The 20,717-nt window shown below is 39.6% G+C and overlaps 2 protein-coding genes across 5 annotated transcripts in view; both read left to right on the top strand.

Annotated features, from left to right (window-relative positions):
• Positions 1–11,617, top strand: part of LRRC69 (leucine rich repeat containing 69) — a 39,037-nt gene extending 27,420 nt beyond the window's left edge. For 2 of the 3 annotated variants that reach the window (XM_054018081.1, XM_054018080.1), the window contains 2 exons: positions 4,923–5,102; positions 10,962–11,617. In XM_054018081.1, coding sequence (XP_053874056.1) covers positions 4,923–5,102; positions 10,962–11,072 — 291 coding nt within the window. In that variant the 3' untranslated portion in view covers positions 11,073–11,617. The remainder of the gene's footprint in view (positions 1–4,922; positions 5,103–10,961) is intronic. The other variant, XM_054018083.1, reaches the window with a different exon arrangement.
• Positions 1,847–20,717, top strand: part of SLC26A7 (solute carrier family 26 member 7) — a 196,338-nt gene continuing 177,467 nt past the window's right edge. The window contains exons 1-2 of one of the 2 annotated variants that reach the window (XM_054018073.1): positions 1,847–2,160; positions 19,529–19,666. The gene's annotated coding sequence lies outside the window, so the exon portion shown is untranslated. The remainder of the gene's footprint in view (positions 2,161–19,528; positions 19,667–20,717) is intronic. The other variant, XM_054018074.1, reaches the window with a different exon arrangement.

Genomic DNA, 20,717 nt, shown 5'->3' with positions numbered 1-20,717 from the left:
TTGTATGATGTACATACAATAACTGTATGTGAGGTACTTAGTGAATGAGTCACTGTGTAGCTATATTGGGTTATTGAGTTTTCCCATATGAATGTATTGGTTTAGTTTAATAGAGGCTGTTGGAAAAATGAGCAGGAAGCTCCAGAGAAGCCACCTCAACAAACACTTGTGGGCTATTACAAGACAATGGCTGAGTTATTAGGACTGAAGATGCTACTTTCTGTCAAAGTAACATGGCTGTTTTGCCAACGCTGGGAGTCTAGAGATCAAAGGAACATTACACATTTGAAAAACTTGGAAAAAGGGAGGGAGTTGTCAGTGAGCGACTCCTGCTGGGAACAGACTGACACAGACAGGTCCTTGTGGGCATATCTGAAGGCTTGGGGCCTTCCCAAGCTTCAAGGGGATGGTAAGCCTAGGGAGAGGCCATGTGCCTAGACTGTTTATTGTTTTAAGATCTTTTTCTCTGAAATGCTTTGGTTATAAATAAACAATGCTTTGTTATAAGAAGGCTGTCTGGTCCCTGGGTGCCACTGATCATAGCTCCCAAGGAATAGAACAGAAGAGCAAATCAGGCTTCCAGAGGTGGTAATGGTTTCACCATGCAGGGAAGAGAAATAAAGCTTCAGTCATTGGTCTTTTAAGATCCTTTCCTCAGGGCAGGTTTTATTGTCCACAAAACAATATCAACTGAGAAACAATGTGCAGTAATTCCCATAGGCTTTTTCTGCTTTAACCAGCCAGGAGGGGAGAGGACACAACCTTCCAAGTTCCCTTTTGACCCAGTTTCTCCTTCCTTTTATACTCCCCTCCCCCACTCCCTGCAGTCATATACCAACAGGAAGACTATAATACCATTGTCACGATGGCCTTTGCTCAATATGATATATTTGCATATGCTTTTTTTTGTACATGAGGTCTCCCTTAGTTTTAATAAGAAATTTAGGAATATATTTAGTAATACAACTATTAATTGTTCTATAAAGAAAGCATTGCAATGCACTAGCCAAAAAGAGTAATTGTTTATCTCTTGCAGACTTACTAAGTTTACTTATGTGAAAATGTTAACTTTAAAAAAAAAAAAAGTCTAATGGAGGATATATCAAGAATAAGCTGGGCTTCTGAGATGCAGCAGATAGCTGTTTTTTGTAGCTTTTATAGAATTGCTACTGTAGGCAGGGTCTGAATGAGCTCTCCCCTGACACGTAGTGATGAGCTGGGGGAAAAGACTTCAGGAGCAGACTGTATTTGCATAAACACAACTACTCTGCCTAGGTGTGCAACAGATGGAACTGCTCTGTCAAAATGATCACTTGCGGCTGGTGTTGGGTTACAAATCACTTTTAGTCTTGAGTGTAGGGGTAATGGACTGTTGTTATCCTGATTGTATGAGTAAAGGGCAGTAGAACTTTACTTAGCCTGCCCTGATTGAGGGGGGTCACTCTCAACTAAACCTCACTTGCTAAGAAGGGGATAGGGATGCCAAATCCCAGCGAAAGGCAGGGAAGTAGAGACAAGTGTTTGTACCTGGTGGTGTGGGCTCTGCCTAAATAGTCATAGACATAATTTGACTGTTCCCCTCTTCACTTTTTACAGGTGTAGGCCTGGCTTGTCGTAAGTAACTTGCCTTATTTCTTAGTAGGCTTGATAGCGAAGGTGAATAGAAGGTTAAGTTGTAAATAGGGGCTAAACAAGCAGTATGCTGGAGTCAAAATGTCTGTGCTAGCTAAGATAAGCAGTAACAACCTGATAGGTATAATGGACAAGATAAACGTGGAATATAAAGAGCAAGTTCCACATGAACAGCATATGGAGAGAACATGCTATACAGGGATTGGTTCCTGCAAAGTAACCAATCCAATCCAAAACAATGTGATGTAATGTTTAGCAAATGCAATATCGTGTAAATGTATATAAAGGAAGAGTTTTTCTGTGTAACTTTGGATGTGTGGTATGGCCTATACCCACCCCTTACGCTTGAGTCTGATCAACTCAGTGTAGCTTTGCTGTATGCCAAATAAAGGAACCTGAGTGACGAAATCTGGAGTTGAACTGAGAATTTTGGATCCCAAAGAACTGGATGAAGTGTTCTCCCAGAACTGGACAATGTGTTCTGGATAAGCCAAGTGGAAAAGGTCTCAGAGGGAATCCCAACAAAAGGTAGAATTGATTAGACTCAATTGAGAGTTTTTGTTTTGTTAAGCGATTAGTAGAGCTGAAATCACTGATAATCAGGTGTAGCTGCTGAACCTTAGAGCTGGTGAGGGACAGTGTTGCGGTGAAAGAGACAACCCATCCTGCAGTGAGGTTCACCACTGCCTGCTAAAATCACTGAGAGCTGGGTTAGCTTGTGGAACCACAGAATGTGGCATCAGAGTAAACAGTAGCAGCAGCGGTGACAGAGTGAATGGCAGCAACTGTGAGTCAGTTGCAGAGGCGGCAGCAGCAGCTCAGACATTGCTTGACACTGGCCCCCTGGGCGGGAGGTGAACTCACATGAACGCGCTTCTGAACACTGGGCCTTTGCTGACCAAGGACAGCAACTGTGAGTGGGGTGCAGTGGAGGAAGAGCGCAATGGCAGATTAAAGGAACATTTGTTGGAGTTTTACACCACAAAAAGTGAGAAACTGAGGCAAAGGACACTACCCAATATACTTTGGGGTGGGTGTTTGTTCATGGTCACATGCTTTCGAATTGTGGTTGTGGTGTTTTCCTAAATTAATGCCAGGTTCCTTTTCCCTTTTTATTAAAAGTTTTCTTTTGTTATACCCAGACTCGGTGTTTGCGAAAGGGGAAGTATTGCCTCTTGGAGGCATCTGGTAAATTTTCCCAGATTACAGGGTTGGGGTCTAGAGCCAGTTCTGTTTTGTATTGTTAACAGGAACAGCTAGATATTGAACCCAGACTTTGGGACTGCCAACTCCACCTGGCAGAAGAGTTACACTACAAATATATTAGCTTACCCTTTCAATGTAGTAGCAAAATAATCCTTGCAGCTTACCAACCACATTTAAATTACACTCTGGCTCTCACCAGCCTTTGTTATACTGCAGTTGTCCCCAAACTTTTGAGAGTCGTGCCCCTCCTTACTGCTGTTGGTGCCAGCCAGGACTGGGAACAGAGCCGTGGCTCGCGGGGGCAAAGGGGCTGAGGCTGGGGCCACAACTGGGGATGGGTCTGGGGCCGGGAGTGGGCCTGGGGGGACAGACCCAAGCGTGGGGGCGGGAGTGGACCCACGCTGAGACTGGGGACGGGCCAGGAGCCGGGGACATGGCTGAGGGCGGAACTGGAGCAGAGAGGGGAGGGGCTGGGTGGCACTTCCTCCCATCACCTGTGGGGGCTAGCCCGGCCCTCGCTGCGCACCCCCCGAAGGTTCCTCTGTGCCCCACTAGGGGACCTGTGGTCTAGGGAAGTCAAAAGATAGTTTTAGTGCATCAATTCCATTCATAAAATAACTGTAATTTTCCAAAATCCTGCTTTCTCAAACACTAAATCTGAAACACAGGGAGGGAGGCCATGTAGTCTCAGAATACATTATCTCTTGATAATGCTCATTTTGCTTGTCAGTTATCAGGATTCTAATACATTGAATTGTACTTCCTTTGCATAATGATGGATTGAAATGCTTGTGTCCCTAAAACTCAAGCTTTTATGAGATGGTGCTGAAAAGGCATGTATGATGTCCATTCAGCGGCACTAAGAACATGAATAGTTGGGAAATTAACAGTTCTATAAAATTCTTATATTAATTTCAAGTTGTATAAGTCGGTTTCTTGGAAAAGAAACAAGTGTACTTTGTCTTAAAAGCACAGCTATAAAGAGAATGATCTTATGGCTGAGGACTGGCCAGTTAGACTTTCAAGTCCACATTAATATCTTCACAGGACAAATATGCTGTAGTTTTGGTCAGATTTCTTCTTTGATATGCTTGTATATGAGTATCTGGAAAGTACTTTTAGACAGAGCATTATATGAACAAAGTAATGATTCACAGCTTGCTCTAGTATACTTTGCTCCACCAGAATCCCCACTGAAATTTAGTGAGAGTTCTGCCTATGTCAGGATTCCTGCATTGGTCTAAAAATGCAATACTTGAACAAAATTTGGGAAGTATTTTAAGTGTATAACATGCCCATTACATTTAAGTTGAATATTCAGTGATGAATGTAGATAATGAAAAATATAGTAAGTTAAGTGGTGATTTATACAGTGCCATAGATGTGCATGACCATGTGTGGAACAATAAGACAGTCCTTGCCCAGAAAAATGTGCAATCTAAATTTTAAAATAATTATGATGACAAAGGGATTTGGGGGAAGGCGGGAAGCTAGGAAGAGAGAGGACAGGAGTAATGTAAATAAGATAAAGCAATTGCTTGATGGCTCTGGTGATTTTTTTTGTGTGTAGATTTTCTTTGCAGTTTATAAACAATTTGTTTATAATCATAGTAATTTTAAAAAAAAGTCCTTAATTCCTTTTTGTGCAAAACTGAGTTGACTGTGCTAATGGAGGTGGAAGGGTCGTGCATATGAGAACACAGAGGATGGGAGACAGATTTGCGGTGTGGGAAAGAAGACCAAGATGAAAAGGGGAGAGGGAGAAAGTGAGAAATATGAAGACAAGTTCAGGTGGCAGCAAATTGACTTAGCAGCATAGAGTTAATGAACCGAATAGCAATGGCAAAGGTGCAGTGCAAGTAACAGCAATGACATTATGGACAGTGAAATTAATGGCAGTGGCAGTACATGTAGTTCACCATTGTTCTAACTGCTAATTGATATTTAGGTACTTAACATGATTTCCAGTGTTGGGATTAGTCATCAGTCAGTTTTAGGTGGCAAAATAGTATTTATTTTGACCTAATACCACATATTGTGAAAATATTTCAAGAGTTGTATTCTGTATCTGTTAAATTATCCAGGAAATAGCGGCAAGACTTATTTTCAGTCAGTTAACCAAAGAGGACTCCATTCTACATACTGCAGTAAAACAGAACTTGGAGGCATGCAGTATACTTTCCAAAAAACAAGAGTGTGCTCAGTGTGGGCAAGGATTCCTGAATATATGGCTGGAATGTGTACGTTTTGTGAATGTCAGACAGGTAAATCACCCTTTTATGAATTTCTCCTAAAATTATAGGTCTTGCTCCTGCCTGAAGATACATAGTAGCATAAAATAAACTCATGTGCAGTTATTTCCTCTTCACTTGAAGATCTCTGAGCTGAAAAATCATGTAAGAATGGGTTCACAAGCACAGGAAATGATTCCTTTACAAAGATAGTGTAGAGCTGCATATTGGTAGGCAGCACTGAATCCATAGTCTCTCTATCGCATGGTTGCAGGATTACATTGCTCCAAAGTGATTTGGTCATTTGAAGATAAGAATCTTTGTGGATACCCTTTCAACTTGTACATTATGAGTATCATCCTTCGGTGTGCCAAGTGCTGCCAGAAAAAGAAGAAGGAACTCAGAAGCTTGCAGTGTCAGCCCTCTGTGAAATCCCTTTCACTGTAAACTTTTCTGCATTTCCTGATGCCGTAATGAATTCCCCCAACAACTATGGATCATCAGAAACCTTGCTACTTTCCACTCCAAATGCAAGCAGCATTTCTTCGACCATGCGCCTTCTCTAATATAAACACAGAGCAACTGGTATATTTATATTTAAAAACAAAAACCCTAACCAAAAAATAAAACCCAACCTACCGAACTAAGAGAGTCCACTGCATATGCATCTCCCTCTGGGGAGAGGACAACAGAACAAACAACATGTGACAGATGTGTAATGCGTTACGGGAAGGCACTTGGATCCTACAGTGATGAGCATGGTATAGGAACTTATATAGAATAGAACAGAAAATAGGCACCAGGAAGAGACACACTTAAGGGAAGACCGTAGTTAAATGAAAAAAACCTGTAGATGCTTTATGACACAATGATAGCATTCCAAGGGATTTGAGGTAATGTCTTCTTTTTAATTAAAGATAATCCAGAATTCCAGATTCTCTCATTTGTTCTGATCTGGTAGTTCAAAGAGATTGCAAAGTCACCAGATCTGTTGGAGGATTCCCCCAACTGAAGTAAAATTACTGTAGCTGGCTGCTATCCTCCCTTCTCTTGCAAGTCCTGGTGAAATGCAGGAGTATGTCCAGGGTTATTTTGTTGTCCTTCAGTCTCTGGCTGGCCTTTGAGTTCCACAGCGAACCAGTATAGATTAGAGCAGCTCCCTGGATATTCCTTTTTGTGCTATATTCAGTAATACATAATCACCTTTGTGTTGACTCCGTTTGAATATTTGAAAAGGCTTGTGTGTTCCATGCTTACCCTCTCTAATTCATTTCTTAGCCAAGCTATAATATTTAGCTCTGAATCTTTGCACATAAATCATTCTACTGCAAAACATCTCCACTAGTCTACAGCAGTTGGTTGTCTCGTGTCTGCACTGGACCCAGGGGCTGCTGAAGTTGTGTAAGAACCCATCTGGTTGGCCCCGACCCTTTCTTCTGTCATACCTTCCCAGATCTCCTTTGACAGCAATATTACATAGAAGTGGTAATCACTTCCTTCCTAAGGAGCTAATTTCTACCACAACTGGGCAGATGACAAGCTCTTCCTCCCCCACTCCCAACTTGGCTTTTTCACTTGAATTTCATTTTATTTTTGTTTTTATTTTCTGTCTCTCTGTATTATTTCTCTCTCTTCAACGGCATTGAACCTCTAGTAGCAATTAATTTCATTAACATGTTATTTTCTTCTTCTTCTAGACTAGTGAGGAGGAGATTAAATAAGACTGGACCAGTAACACTGACCTTTGCCACATACTGCTAGGCACCTTACTTAGCCAATACACTGTCTTTTTTTAACTCTTTATCTCAACCAGTTTTCAATCTGCATGACATAACTACCATCCCAACAAATTTGGATTATGTTCTCATGACACATTTTGTAATACAGTATCAAATACTTTACTGAAATGCTTTACCACCCACTTGTAGCTAAACTACAGCCACCAACTCTATTACACATAAACCCCTGTATTAGTGCACCTCAAACCTTCTCTGAAAAGAACTTTGAAAGAAGAGGAGGTAATGCATTCTCTGTTCATTCAGTCCTCAGCCTCTCTGCTTAGACTGCCTGCAAGAGTTCCAACCATATGATTTAAAAAAAAACCCAGACCTTTTCAATTAGGAACAGGACTTGGACCAACAAACTAATTTCACATAGGCTAACACCTTGGTTTTAGTAACAGCTTTCAGTTATTACTGACTTTGGCCATAATGAAGCCAGTGACTGAGAAGTAAAAGGCTCTGAATTCCATTAGCAATTCCCTGAGCCAGCTAGCCCTCAGGATATGTATGTGTTCATATATATATATAAACATTTCATTTCTTTTTGTTGTTTATATTAACTTTTCCCTATATCCTCTTAAAGTCATGGAGTTTAGGGAATAAACTACTTTTGTGTTGGATAATGAACTTTTAACCCTGCATTAAATGATGTTATATAATTTAAAACTGCTCTCAAAACATATCAAAATAAATACGCCTTCCTCCAAATGAGTGTGACTTGGATGATCAATATTATGGAAAAATAAATCCAATTTTGTAACCACAATTTCTTTCAGTAACAAAGTTAGCTGAGCAGCAGGAAAGCATACATCACCTTAATTTATATTGTTAATTCTACTCATGATTTACAGCATAAAAGACTTGCTTAAGAGCTAAAATTACCTGTTTGAGTTAGACATAATACAGTCCGCAGTTGAAGTTGACAACTACAATAGACCAAGTCACAAAATTGTTGTAATGTATTTGTGTATGGTACAGCTTTGTATTTGTTTAGTGCTATATATAATTAAGCACAAAAGGAGGAGAAATGATATAGAATTCCTAATTAACCATGATTATTCTTGTCAAGAACCTATGCGTACTGAGAAGTATGACTAAAGTTCACTAATAGTAAATACACGGTATTTTATTTCATCTTCATAGTTGCATTAGGACTTGCTCTCTTTTGTTCAAAAACATTGATAACTAGGCCTTGAAAGTCTTTGGTAACTTCTCAAATACTCCGCTCTCCTGCTTTATATCTATTGCTCTTTTTAACTCATTACCATTTTATTTTTCTAGTTTTCCTGGTCAGATGGTAGTATTCATGGGCCTGTAAGAGATGGGATTCTGTCTGTAGTATGAAAATCAACTTCTGTCATACTGTACATCTTTATCACAACAAGTATTATTCTAAATTGTCTGCTTACAGGATATTTATTACTTAGGGGGATGTTGGCATGTCTTTTAGACCAAAATGAAGTCATTTTATTCTATCAGCAAACAGGAAGGACCCAATGTGTTGTTCTATTGAGTTATGAGTTACCCTGCAGAATATAATTTGTGCACTGCCCAGTGCAGAAAATATATGCATGCTTGTTGATAGATTAAACTCCCTAACGCAGACCCTTGTGAATGAGCAGCTGCATATAAGATGGGAATAGCAACTCAGATCTAAACTTAGAAAAAAAAATCCAATTGACCTTTTAAAGGGATGTTGGTTGGCATGAATAGTATCCTAATGCAAATTTTCAAATTGAACTCAGTCTGTCTCTTAATTACATGAATGCAATCATTTATGAGTGTATTAGCATTTGAACCTAGAACTGATAGTGGAGACATCATTGTTTATGTAAGTATAAAGCCCCTATTTTGATAATTTGACCCTCTATTTAGAAGCAAGCCTGCTAAGTATCATGTGTCATCATCTTTTTATTCTTTATTTCTGAGTGAGGAATAACGTGTATGCTCATGTTCAAGCCTGATTGTCACAGCATGCTGTAAAAAGTCCTTGAGGCTTGTCCACACTAGCAATTTAGGAATATGGGTACTAATTTTGCTAGAGCAGATAAGGCTGGAAAGGTTAAATGACCAGTCTGTAATCTGATGAGTTGTACTGGAGAAAGAGAATTGGGTTTCAGGAAGAACTAGAAGCTGGGGTCTGAGTGTAAGTCTATTGGTTGCTCCTGCATGTGGTATAGATAGAAACAGCAAAATCCTGAGCATGTTTTCTTGGAAACAGCTTTATTAAATGTACTGCTTTTCTGACAGCTCTGCCTCCTTGTTGCATCATATATTGCTAATGAACCATTGTCTAAGGTTACATAGCACATCACTGGCAGAGAGTGAGGGATATAATCAGGTCACCAGATACCCAGTCCCTTGCTCAAAGCCACTAGAGCATGCTGTCTCTGAACTCCTTGGTGGAGTTCAGACCTGGGATTACATGAATACATATGGATTATTATTATGTAAATGTAACTAAACTGCTGAGCTCTATTCATTTGGGTTTTTGAATCCATTAAGCTTCCAATCAAACTATATGAAGGTAAAACTACAAGGACCAGATTTTTCAATTCATACTTGATACAGTACTTGAACCTGCAGACCCTTGCATTTGTATTGACAAGCTGGTTCATTCATTCTGTTTGTTCCCTCTGGGTGACCTGGCATTGGCCACTGTCGGAAGACAGGATACTGGGCTAGATGGACCTTGGCCCAGTATGGCCATTCTTATGTTCTTATGTTGATTTACTTCCACACAATTTGGTGTCTGACTTGATAATTTGGCCCTACAGATAAATTCAGACAGCACAAATGTATAGCTCTTAAAAAAACCCAACTCCCCACAAAAACCGTAAGATTCTGGAATAGAGAAATAAAACTCATTTAGCTGGAGTGGTCATTATGGGCATTATTAAAGGAGACATCAGGATGGTTGGCTTCTTGTACAACTGCCCAGGACAGGGTTGTTTAACCAATTTAAGGTACACTCTTTCATGTCATCATTTATTTAACTAATTTCTGTAGGAATGAAAATGACTTGAAAAACTACAATAGAATTATTAGAATTTTATTAAGCTGTCAATTCAGAGCTGTTACGGCCATTTTACAAACAACTACACATTTTAGGACACAACAAGCTATTGAAGTCTATGAGTGTGTTAACTATGGTCAAGGACAGGGGAAAAAAGGTTTAAAATTAAACTGAATATTGCAAATGAAATATCGTAAAATTATTTTGAATTTTTAAAAGAGAAAATCTTGTGCCCTGGATGGTCTTCCAATGGATGAGGCTATGGACTGGGACTCAGGAGGTTCTGCCACTGACCTGCTGTGTGACTTGATAAATCACTGTGTCTCAGTTTCCCCTCCTATCCTTTGTCTGTCTTGTCTGTTTAGATTTGTATGCTGTTCCACTATGTGTACAGACAGTGCCTGGCACAGTGAGGTCCAATCTCAGTTAAGGCCTCTATGCAATACTGTAATGTCACACTTCAAGAAACGTAGTAGTAGTAGATCCCTGTATTTCTCAAGTCGTTGAACTTCCAGAGGTCTGTGGATAACCAATATAGCTCCATTTCTTAAATACTTGCTTAATTTAGACAGGGTGGAAGAGGCAAAGCTCTCAATCTCTTTTATCACCTCATTTTCTTGCTGTAATGTCTTGATTTTCAAGTATATTTAAAAAGCAAAAACAAAAAATCAGTAAATTTTCCACAGACTCCTCCTATGGACGCATTTTCATGTTAGATTATACATATTAGACTGCATTAGCATCCAGTCTTGCTGTCTATACATGGCAAAACTCCCATTCATTTGTTTTTATTAATGTGCTCAGTGCTGCAGCACGCACAAAAGATGGCCCCTAGGATATCAATTTTAATATTATTCTTCAAGCTAAAACTTTAATGTGATTTTGCCTGTACAAGGCCTGCAGTATCAGGCCTTAGAAGAATAACTTCATTTACAGGGTGTTCAGAAAATTGGGAGTTGTTAGTTTCTTATGAGACAACTTTATTGAGAGTAATATGAAACACCAGTGTTACAGCTTTGCCTTAATTGTATGTGTAGTGTAGAAATATTTTCTATTTTTGCAATTTTTACATTGATTTTTTTTTTTTTTTTAAAGAAAATGAAGATAAGCAGAAACGTGCACCTCTTGCCTGTAAGGACATTGCTGTGCTCTTACAAATGCTTTAACCATCCTGGCCATGGATTCTTTGGAATTGCTGTACCATAGAGCAAGCAAGGAATTCACTCAGTACATCAATCAGATTGCCCTCTTTGGCATTGTTTAGCCTTACCCGAGAGCTAGTTCTTAGAATTCAATATTGAGTCTGTTCTCAATGTAAAATATACGGTATATTATGGAGAGATAATGAGTTACAAAGAAATGATCTCCATATACGTAATTATTCCGCACAACTGTGTGATGCTGATGTTTTTTGGCAGACTTAACACAGCTTCTAAAAGTGGATGAATTAAACCAATGACATTGTTTAAATATGATGCAGAGTTTTATAGTGTAAATTGTAAACAGACATTGTATTGTGGCTTCTTTGACAGATGTCTTATGTTCTAATGTGAAATTATTATGAAAATTTGTTTTTTCTGAGAATTTAGGATCAAATTTTAAAGCTTCAAAGAAATATATGGAGACGTGTCAAAGTGATTCTTTATATATTCTTTCATTACCATAATAAATCCAGTTTTTTAGACGTTTGTAACTTGGCACACAAGTGTCTTAGTACAGGAGCAAATATGTATGAGTGCTTTAAAAATGAAAAAGATTACCAGTTTTAAGATTTTTTTTTTCCATAAAACAATTTTAATTTTTAAAGAGGCACTTATGCCTCATGGAAAACTTTGGGAAAACATTCTATATAGAAACAATTCTTAGATGTTTTATTTTTGTAGTTTCTTTTCTTCCCTGATTTATGATCCCTTTGGATGTTTTTAGATTGAAACAGGCATTTTTAAATCTTCCTCCCCTAAATTTATAAATCCTCTGTTAATGTCATAAACCCGTCCTTTGCAACTAATTATAATGTTACAAACAGAGTCCCTTGTTCTGGAAAGTGCTTAAGTATGTGCCTAAATGTAAGCGCAAGCAGTCCTATTGATTTCAGTGGGACCGTTCATGTGTTGAAAGTTAAGGATGTGGTTAGGTACGTTTCTGCATTGGGTCCAGAATTATTTCATGTGAGAATAATAAGCAGGAACAGTCACATATTTAAAGAGCAAAGACTTTTTTAAACAATTTGTTGCCTAGGAGTAAAGAACAAGTTAACAAATACCAAAAAACAAGCAGAATTTTCTCTAAATAGAATATTTTTGTGATTTTTACATTTCCATGAGGCATTGGTGGAGCACCAAAAAACATTTCTCAAGAACTTTATCTCATAATATGGTGTACTCACTTCAAGTGAAATTCATTGCAGACAGAGCATTTATCATGGAAGCTGTATGGTAATGCTGTGCAGATAGTAGTGGGCATAGACTGAGTGAAGGGAGGATTCACCATACCTCTCCGAAAGTACAAACAAGAAGGAGGGCATTGAGGATAGGCTAGGGAACAAACTACCAGATCTGTGCATATGCAGATTCAGTGACTAGGAACCCCATATAGTGTGATGGGTTGGATCACAGAAACCCCCTTGGGAGCTGCCACCTAATGTACCAAGACTACTTCTATTCCTGTTTTCCCTGCCAACTCAGGACTCCAGCACCCTGTCTTGCTGAGCCAGACACTCCCATCTGCTCCAACACAGACCCAGGGTCTGAATTACTTGCCCCAAGGCTGCAGGTTTATCTAAAAACAGCTCACAGAAGTGTGCTTGTCTTTAGCACTCAGATGCCCAACTCCCAATGGGGTCTAAACCCAAATAAATCCGTTTTACCCTGTATAAAGCTTACACAGGGTAAACTCATAAATTGTTCGCTCTCTATAACACTGATAGAGAGATATGCACAGTTGTTTGCTCCCCCAGGTATTAATACATACTCTGAGTTAATTACTAAGTAGAAAGTGATTTTATTAAATACAGAAAGTAGGATTTAAGTGGTTCCAAGTAGTAACAGACAGAACAAAGTAAGTTACCAAGCAAAGTAAAATAAAATGCGCAAATCTATGTCTAATCAAACTAAATACAGATAAGATCTTCACCAGTCCCAGAATGCTCCCTTTTACAGGCTAATCTCCTTTTAGCCTGGGTCCAGCAATCACTCACCCCCCCGCCCGTAGTTACTGTTTTTTTTTCCAGTTTCCTTCCAGTATTCTGGGGGGTGGAGAGGCTCCTTCTTTAGCCAGCTGAAGACAAAATGGGGCGGGGGGTCTCCCACAGGTTTAAATAGACTTCTCACTCCTATGCATGCAAAGTCCAGCTCCAAGATGGAGTTCTGGAGTCACCTGGGCTAGTCACATGTCTCTGCATGACTCAGTCTTTACAGGCCGAAACCATTGTCCACATGGTATCTTGTATGTCTCCAGGAAGACTTCTTATGTGGATTGGAGCATTCCAAGATGCATTGTTCCCCAAGTTCTTCCTGATCAGGTCCTTAACCTTGCCAATTCCTTCCTAAAGAAACTGACCAAATGCCTCACAAAGCTTACTTAGAAACCAAGCAAGTATACAGCCTATATTCTTAACCTCAAGTAGAAAATGATATATGTGTACAAATAGGATGAATAGATAAAGTAGACGATAACCTTTATGGAGATATGTTACATGGCACAGGCAGCACAAAACATATTCCAGTTATGTCATACATACATTTGTAAGCACCCCCCCCATAAAGCCTTATGGGGTACACCGTCACAGGGGGCATGGAGTAGAAACTGCTTAAGGACTCCATCCTCCACAGTTTCCAGGTAGGACAGTCTTATGTAATGTGATCATTCAAGCTGTGAGAGAATTCCACTTTTATTACATTATCAAAAATGAGGAAACAGACGTAGATGGAACATTGAATGCTGAAATTCTGCTCTTTCACATGGACGGGAGCATCTGCTTTGCATTGCACACACTTGGTATACATACTAAATATGTTCTAAATACACATTTACATCATAGGTCTCAACTATCCTATTAAATAACTAATGCCGTGAATGAATAACTGCCTGATCAATCTTTCTGTTGTATTTTCTCAGTTAATAGGCACTTTAGAGAGACATTTGGTTAGTTTGGTTTTAAAATAATTTGTTTTTAAAATAATTCAGTTTGACACAAATTGTCTGAAGCAAGAAAAGTTAAATTCAAAGCTGCCTGAGCCGCCTCCTCTTATTGCAGTGGAGTTATTTATACTTGGCTTCTAATACAATGTGTGCTGCATTTTTTCCTTGGCCTTTTTGGCTAAGGTCCAGACTAATATTGGTTTAATATCTGTAAACATCCTCTTTTGGGGAACACTATATAAAGATTCCAACAGGATGGATTCAATGAGCTAATAGATTTGTCCTGTCTTTAATTACAGTAATTGTATTGTGAAGGCATAAGAAGATGAGTTAAGCAGTATTAGCCTTAACTTTGAAAAACCTCACTGTCACTTAGTGCCTTGTGTGTTAATTTCTTTGTGCAACTCTGTTAAATACATGATAAGACGAACAGAACACTTCCTCAACTTAGAAATGCCCTCCAAGTACCCAATGAAACTGCAGCTTCAAGAAACTAAAAATGCATGTGTGCAAGTTGCATTTATGGCCTCCCTTTTTCTCCAGGGAGGGGAGTGAGACACCAGTGACCTTCATGATGATCTTGTTTGGGCGTGAATGGGATGGCATAGTCCTTGGGAACACACTTTCCCTTTAGAGAGAGAAGGACTCCATTGGTGGTGTCCATTGGTGCATTATATAATCATGCTGCAGGGCAGAATCAGTGACTGCTTCAGAAGAACACCCTCTTCTGCTTAAATCAGCGTGACTAATACATGCTGTGCTTATGCTGATGTCTGTGATGTGCGGACATCATGCTCCATGCCACCAGATGAAACAGGAGAAGAATACTTCTGTGTATTTTTGTAAAGATTCATCTGAAGATAATAATAGTGACCATGACACAGAATATTCCATGGGGATTAACAGGATTTGGGGCCATCTACAACTCTCAGCTAGTCCTTGACTCTCAAATAGCATTTGTTATTACGTCTGTCTCCCAGCAATGTTTTTCCCCTGGAATATCTGTGGGCATCACAAATCACAAACAACCTGCACCGTAGTGAACTATCTGTTAAACTCCCATTTAAAACCAGTCAAAACTCCCTTGTATTCAGTGGGAGCAGGTTCTTCATACCCCAAGTCGTGAGCCCTGTGGAAGTAGTATTTGCCTCCACCTTAACTCAGAATCTCAAACTACTATAGGTAAGTGAAATCCAGCAGGTCTGATGTAAACTGATGGAGAGTGTGAAAAATGAAGGTTCACCTGCTATTTAAGTTCCAAAGGGTATTTTACTTTCTTTGATGTTTTTCCCAGATATCTTTCTGCCATGCAGGCCTCATGTAGCACAGAAGGATTTTCAATAATCTTGCTGCTCCTGCTAGCAGGAATTAATAAAAAGGAATGAACCAATATGGATTATCATTGTTCCTTTCATTGTGCAGTTTATATGGCTAACTAATGATGCTTGTATATCAATGCCTGTGTGATGCTACTTCTGTAACCTCAGTGTTACAACAGGCAAAGAAAAGAAAGTTGTAAATGCCTAAGCACATTGAAGTGTCCCCTCTGTGATGTCATCATAGGGCCCCTGGACATAGGTCAAAGGCCTTCATAGGACTCTTAGTAAGAAATATAGTTTCACATAATAACCAAGGAAAGAGACTGAAAAGATTTTCAAAGTTAAATTTACATTATTCTGTAATTGTGAACAAAATGTTTATGCATAAATAAAATATTTGATAAATGGATTTTCACAATACTAGCCTGAGTTGCAGCTTGAACACCCCTTAACAAGGCTACTCTGCCTCTGCAAAACTCTTCACATTCAATACAGTCCCTGGAAGCTCCAGTGAAGTGAGGCTACAGCTGTGATAAAGGCAGATGTTTGAACACTTGGGAAAGATGAAGACAGCCTGACAAGGAAGGTTGTGCAGGGGGACGTGAAAACTCTGGGTCTCTGGGGAACAAGGAAGGATCCATCCGAAGCAGATAATTGTAGTTGGGTGGGAAGGTACACGGTCTGATCTGAGTGAAGAAGCAGTAAATATCCAAGTCAATGAGGAAGAATGCCAAGCTGGTAATATCTGTGTGGAAGGGAGATTGGTCACCAGGAATAATGGGAGCCAGTGGTAGTAAAAGAGCCCCCAAAATATAAATCTGCTTCAATTTAAAATCAATCCATTGAATCTGTTATGCTTGTAGGTTCCCTAATTCAAGTTGTTTACTGCACCTGGGATAGGTTGTAAAGGGACCCTATGCAAGGGAGATTTCAAGACAGCAGGCACAGAATGCTGTACTGTCCGTGCTTAGACCATGCTAGAACACTGATCATACTTTAAAAATAATTGATAATGTCTGATGTAACAATTGGTCACTTGAGAATGCCTTTAATGCATTTGAAGGTATGTACCAATTCTAAGGTAATAGAAATATGCTGCACTTGAATAGATTGTGACATATTGCAGCCTATCTTTGGGAACCATATGGTATTAAGTTCATGTATTACTGTGAGCCAGGGATTGCAGTGAGGACGGTTCCCACAGCTCCAGGAACAAAAAACAGTGGGGGTTGATTAAGGTGAATCAGTTAGGTTGTAAACACCTCCAGAAAGGAACCCTTCCAAGGAGGTTTGCATATACTGGTTCAAACTGGGTTTTCCAGAAACTAACAGACAAAGAAAAGGGATTTTATTATAAAAAAAAAAAAAAAAAAAAGCTGGGTTTAAATTGACTTGGGGCCGTCTGTCTGGTTCAGCAAATGGACAGGACATTCTGTCTCGGGGTGGGGGTTCTAACCCTTGCAGTGGGGTTGGAAAGATATTGGCTTTCTAGGGCTCCATAAGATTAATAGGTGACCACAGCACGGGGTCTATTTAGCATGAATGGACCCCGGTCAGACCTGCTGGGAAATAGCAGTGAAGTGCAGAGGGACAGCAAACCCAAACCTCTGGTCTGAAGCGAGAGAGATGTGGGTCTCTGCCCCATGAGAGGTGATAGCTGAGAAGCCTAAACCTTGAGTGGGTACCCTCAAGGAAGAACAGGAGGGGGTCAGTTAAACCTGAAACTCTGACATACATAAGCACTTTTAAAACAAGAATATTAAAGCATTTTACCAATAATTAAACCACATAACATGTATGTGAGGTAATGATGAATTAACCATTTCATTTGCAGTGGGCCAAGACTGAAAAGCTTGGCCCCTAGCCCATAAGTCATCTTAACAGAATTTCAAACTGTATATTTCAACATAGTACATGTGATGGGGTAGTGTGCCATGGAGGGCAGTGGCTTCTAGTGGTCAGCCCAACCAGCAACCTGGCATGGCCTTTTAAGGGCTTGGAAGGGTCCAATAGATATATAGGGAAACCTTAGAGTCCCAGGAATGGATGATGCTTGAGGAAGAAATCCTGACATTGTATCTTTAAGGGCCCAAAGCCTTGCAGAGAGGGCAGGGCAAGGATCCTCTCACCCCATCAGTTGGGGAGGAGTCAGGGGAAGGGGACCAGTATAAAGGCTGCCGCCTCTCTCACAGCAGGGCCATACTGTCCAGAGAAGGCTGGCCAACTGACCCCTACAGACTGACAGACTAATTGGAGAAGGTGTTCAGTTGAAGGGAGCTGGATAAAGCCTTGCAGCTGCCTATTCCAAGCACGAGGCCTGAGACACAAACCCCAGCTCAAAGAAGAGGGCTGAGCGGGAACTCCTGCCTGGAGCAGGGAAATATCGACTGCTCTAATGGTGAGAGACGGGGGACTGCTCACACACAGCCCAGCTGCTTCAGAGGAGGGCTGGGAATGGTCTTAGAGAAGGTACTTTCGTGGCTCGCTAAGGAGAAGTTGTGAGGAATCTGCTCCAGGTGGGGATAGCAGAGACATGGTGAAGACATCGTCAAGCAGGGTGACTGTAGGGACAGTTCAGGGAAGAAGCAGAAGGATAAAAAAAACACACAGTCCTTATCTGCCTAAAACAGGGTCCTTGGGCTGGAACACAAAGTAGAAGGTGGGTCTGGTTCCCCTGCCTCTCCCCCAGACCAGGAAGGGGTGCATGGGTGTTAAGAATAAAAGGCCAAGAATGACAAGTTGCAGATAGATGCTGGGAGATGAGCTTGAAGGCCATTAGATTTTGAATTTCCTATTTGGGAGCTTTTAGTTTATCCCTGGAAGGGAAATGGACTGAGCACTGACCTGACGGGAGGGCTAAGCCAAGTATATCAACAGACCATTACAGCACAAGAACAACTAAAGAGGGTGCTAGACTGAGAGAACCCCTGCAATTGTGTACCTGGATGCTAGGAAGCACTCTGGAGGTGAGAGGCACGATTACATACAGCTATGCCATTTAATATACCCCTAATCAGAAAATCAGGAGCATCAAAAGTTAAAACCGCCCTCCTACACCAACAATTTCCCACCCTTACAATTCTCCATTTTCAAATGTGTGGGGAAAAAGATGTGCTTTTCAGTATGTCATGAAGATCATCAGACGAGGTATTTTGGAACAAGGGAATGTGTAAATTCCAAAGCCATGGGGCCCTCACAGAATATCTGGCTGGCAGCATCTTTGCAGTTAGAGCAATGGAACTTCAGCTCAAATGTTTCTGCTGATCTCATTTCTGGCAGCAAGGCACAAAGAGAGAGGGAGGGTCTTTCAGGCAGGCAGGTCCTAAGCTGTTACTTACCTAATAAAATGAAAATGTGTAAATGTAAAGCTAATTGATGGACTAATTTATATACTAAATTGTTTGTAGCAAGCAAGAAATTGATTTAATTTTGCAAAGAACAATGGATATTTGCAAAAACTGTTCTTCCCAAAAGAAAGTGTTAGCATGTGAGGGGTGAAAGAACTGAAGGGCGTCTTTAAATATATGTACCAGGTCAGAAAGCACTGGGAAACAAATGACAGAAATCAAATTTATTTGCAATCAATATGGAGCAGTAACAACACAGCACAAGTGTTCAGCCAAAAGCATTCTTCCATGGAGAAGTTTCACTTTGTTAGATGCACAATTTCTTGTGCAAAATGCACACACAATTCTGTGCCTATATTTGCACATGCAGTTCCAATGATTAAATGCACAAAACGCTAATTTAGATAATTTGTGCATGCTGTTAGCCTGTTGTGCAATATTTTTTGTACAAATTAGGTATGTATTTTGGCTGTGCAACTGTGCATCTATTTCGTGTGTAATCAGCCCCTTAATGTTTAATAAAAAGATAATACTTTAGTTTTGAATTATTATACCTACAACAATCTAGAAATGTGTAGCTCTTTCTTGATCAGTTACAGAGGAAAATTTCAGTCAAATGTATAGGTAGATACTTGAATTATTTTTCCTTTGAAAATACTTAAGATCAAGAGGGATGCTCCTATATAATCCATCAGTCTGGTGGTAAACAAAAGGAATGTGAAATAAGGGCTATTGGCTAAACTTAGGCATGTGTAAAAGGCAGAAGATTTTTTTTAATGGGTGTTTTGATCAGAAATGCAGTCTTGTACAGATTTGGTCCTTTAATGAGCCATCTATTTTTTTATTTTTATGACAGACTAAGAATCTAGCACACTGACTGTGTGTTCAGAGTTGCAGTACACATTGGATTGTTTTTAATTCCTGTTGCTGAGAGAGAAACAACTGGTGCAGTAAAAGCAAGATTCCTGATTGCAAAGCACTAGGCAAGTATACCGTAAGTTTCGATTTGGTTTGGTTTCTTTCTAGAGCGATGGTAGACTTGGAGGAAATAATTTACAAGCAGCTGACTGATACGACCTAGTCTAAAATGTTTTAAGCCTGATATAATCATTTCATATGAGTCTATTTGATAAATAGAGGCTTCAGCCCTTTTGCATAAGTCGTAATTTGAGGTTTATGAGGTAAACAAAGGAGGCGCAGTCCAATTGTGTTAGATATATGCATTTCCTAAGATGATTTTCCTTTTCAGTAGTACAGTTATTTAGAATATCACTCACTCAAATCTATTTCTGTCCTAGATTTATTTTTGAGAACCGATAAATGCTGTTATAGTTCAGGATACTATTAATAGTATATTATTCAAACAAGACTTTTTATGTTTTAGTATTACTGATTTCTTAATGTCAGCAATAGCATAGCCTTGTGTACAGTATTTTTGATTCACATTTTTATATGCTACTAATTACCAATTCAGCAAAAATATCTTCAGGAAGGAAAATAGCGTGTAATACTTGCTGAGCTCATGTTACAAAGTTAGCCTCGGATGCTTTATTTAGAGCATACTGTGAATTCTTCATTTTGAAAGACTGGTACATTTTTGAAGCGTTCACTTTGCTCTACACAGTAGCAGTCTCAGAAATAAAGTTTCAGATATTTGTAGTTTACAATGGAAACAGAAAACTAAAATAAATGGTAATGTGCATTGTTTAAATAACACATTCAGTTTAGACATTTTCAGTGATACTTCTAATAGTTTACAGGTCTCTAGACTATATCTAGGCATTCTTCTTTGAATGCATTTGGCTGACAGACTGGAACTCCACTAGTTCTGGAAGGTAATCAGGAATCAAGGGTACTGGCATGTTATTACTAACTTAGACCTGTGGCTCCTTACAAATTTTTCTTTTGAGTGGTTATGTTTACTGTCATAATTATAAAAATAATTATCATTATTGTTTATATTACAATAGCATCCAGAGGCTCCAGTTCAGATTAGGGCCCCATTATGGTAGCCACTGTCCAAAGATGTAGGAAAGACAGCTCCT

This window comes from Malaclemys terrapin, chromosome 2 (genome assembly GCF_027887155.1).
Source record: "Malaclemys terrapin pileata isolate rMalTer1 chromosome 2, rMalTer1.hap1, whole genome shotgun sequence".
In the NCBI taxonomy this organism is placed as follows: Eukaryota; Metazoa; Chordata; order Testudines; family Emydidae; genus Malaclemys; species Malaclemys terrapin.
Note: the sequence above shows the minus strand (reverse complement) of the source record. Positions and strands in the feature narration are given on the sequence as shown.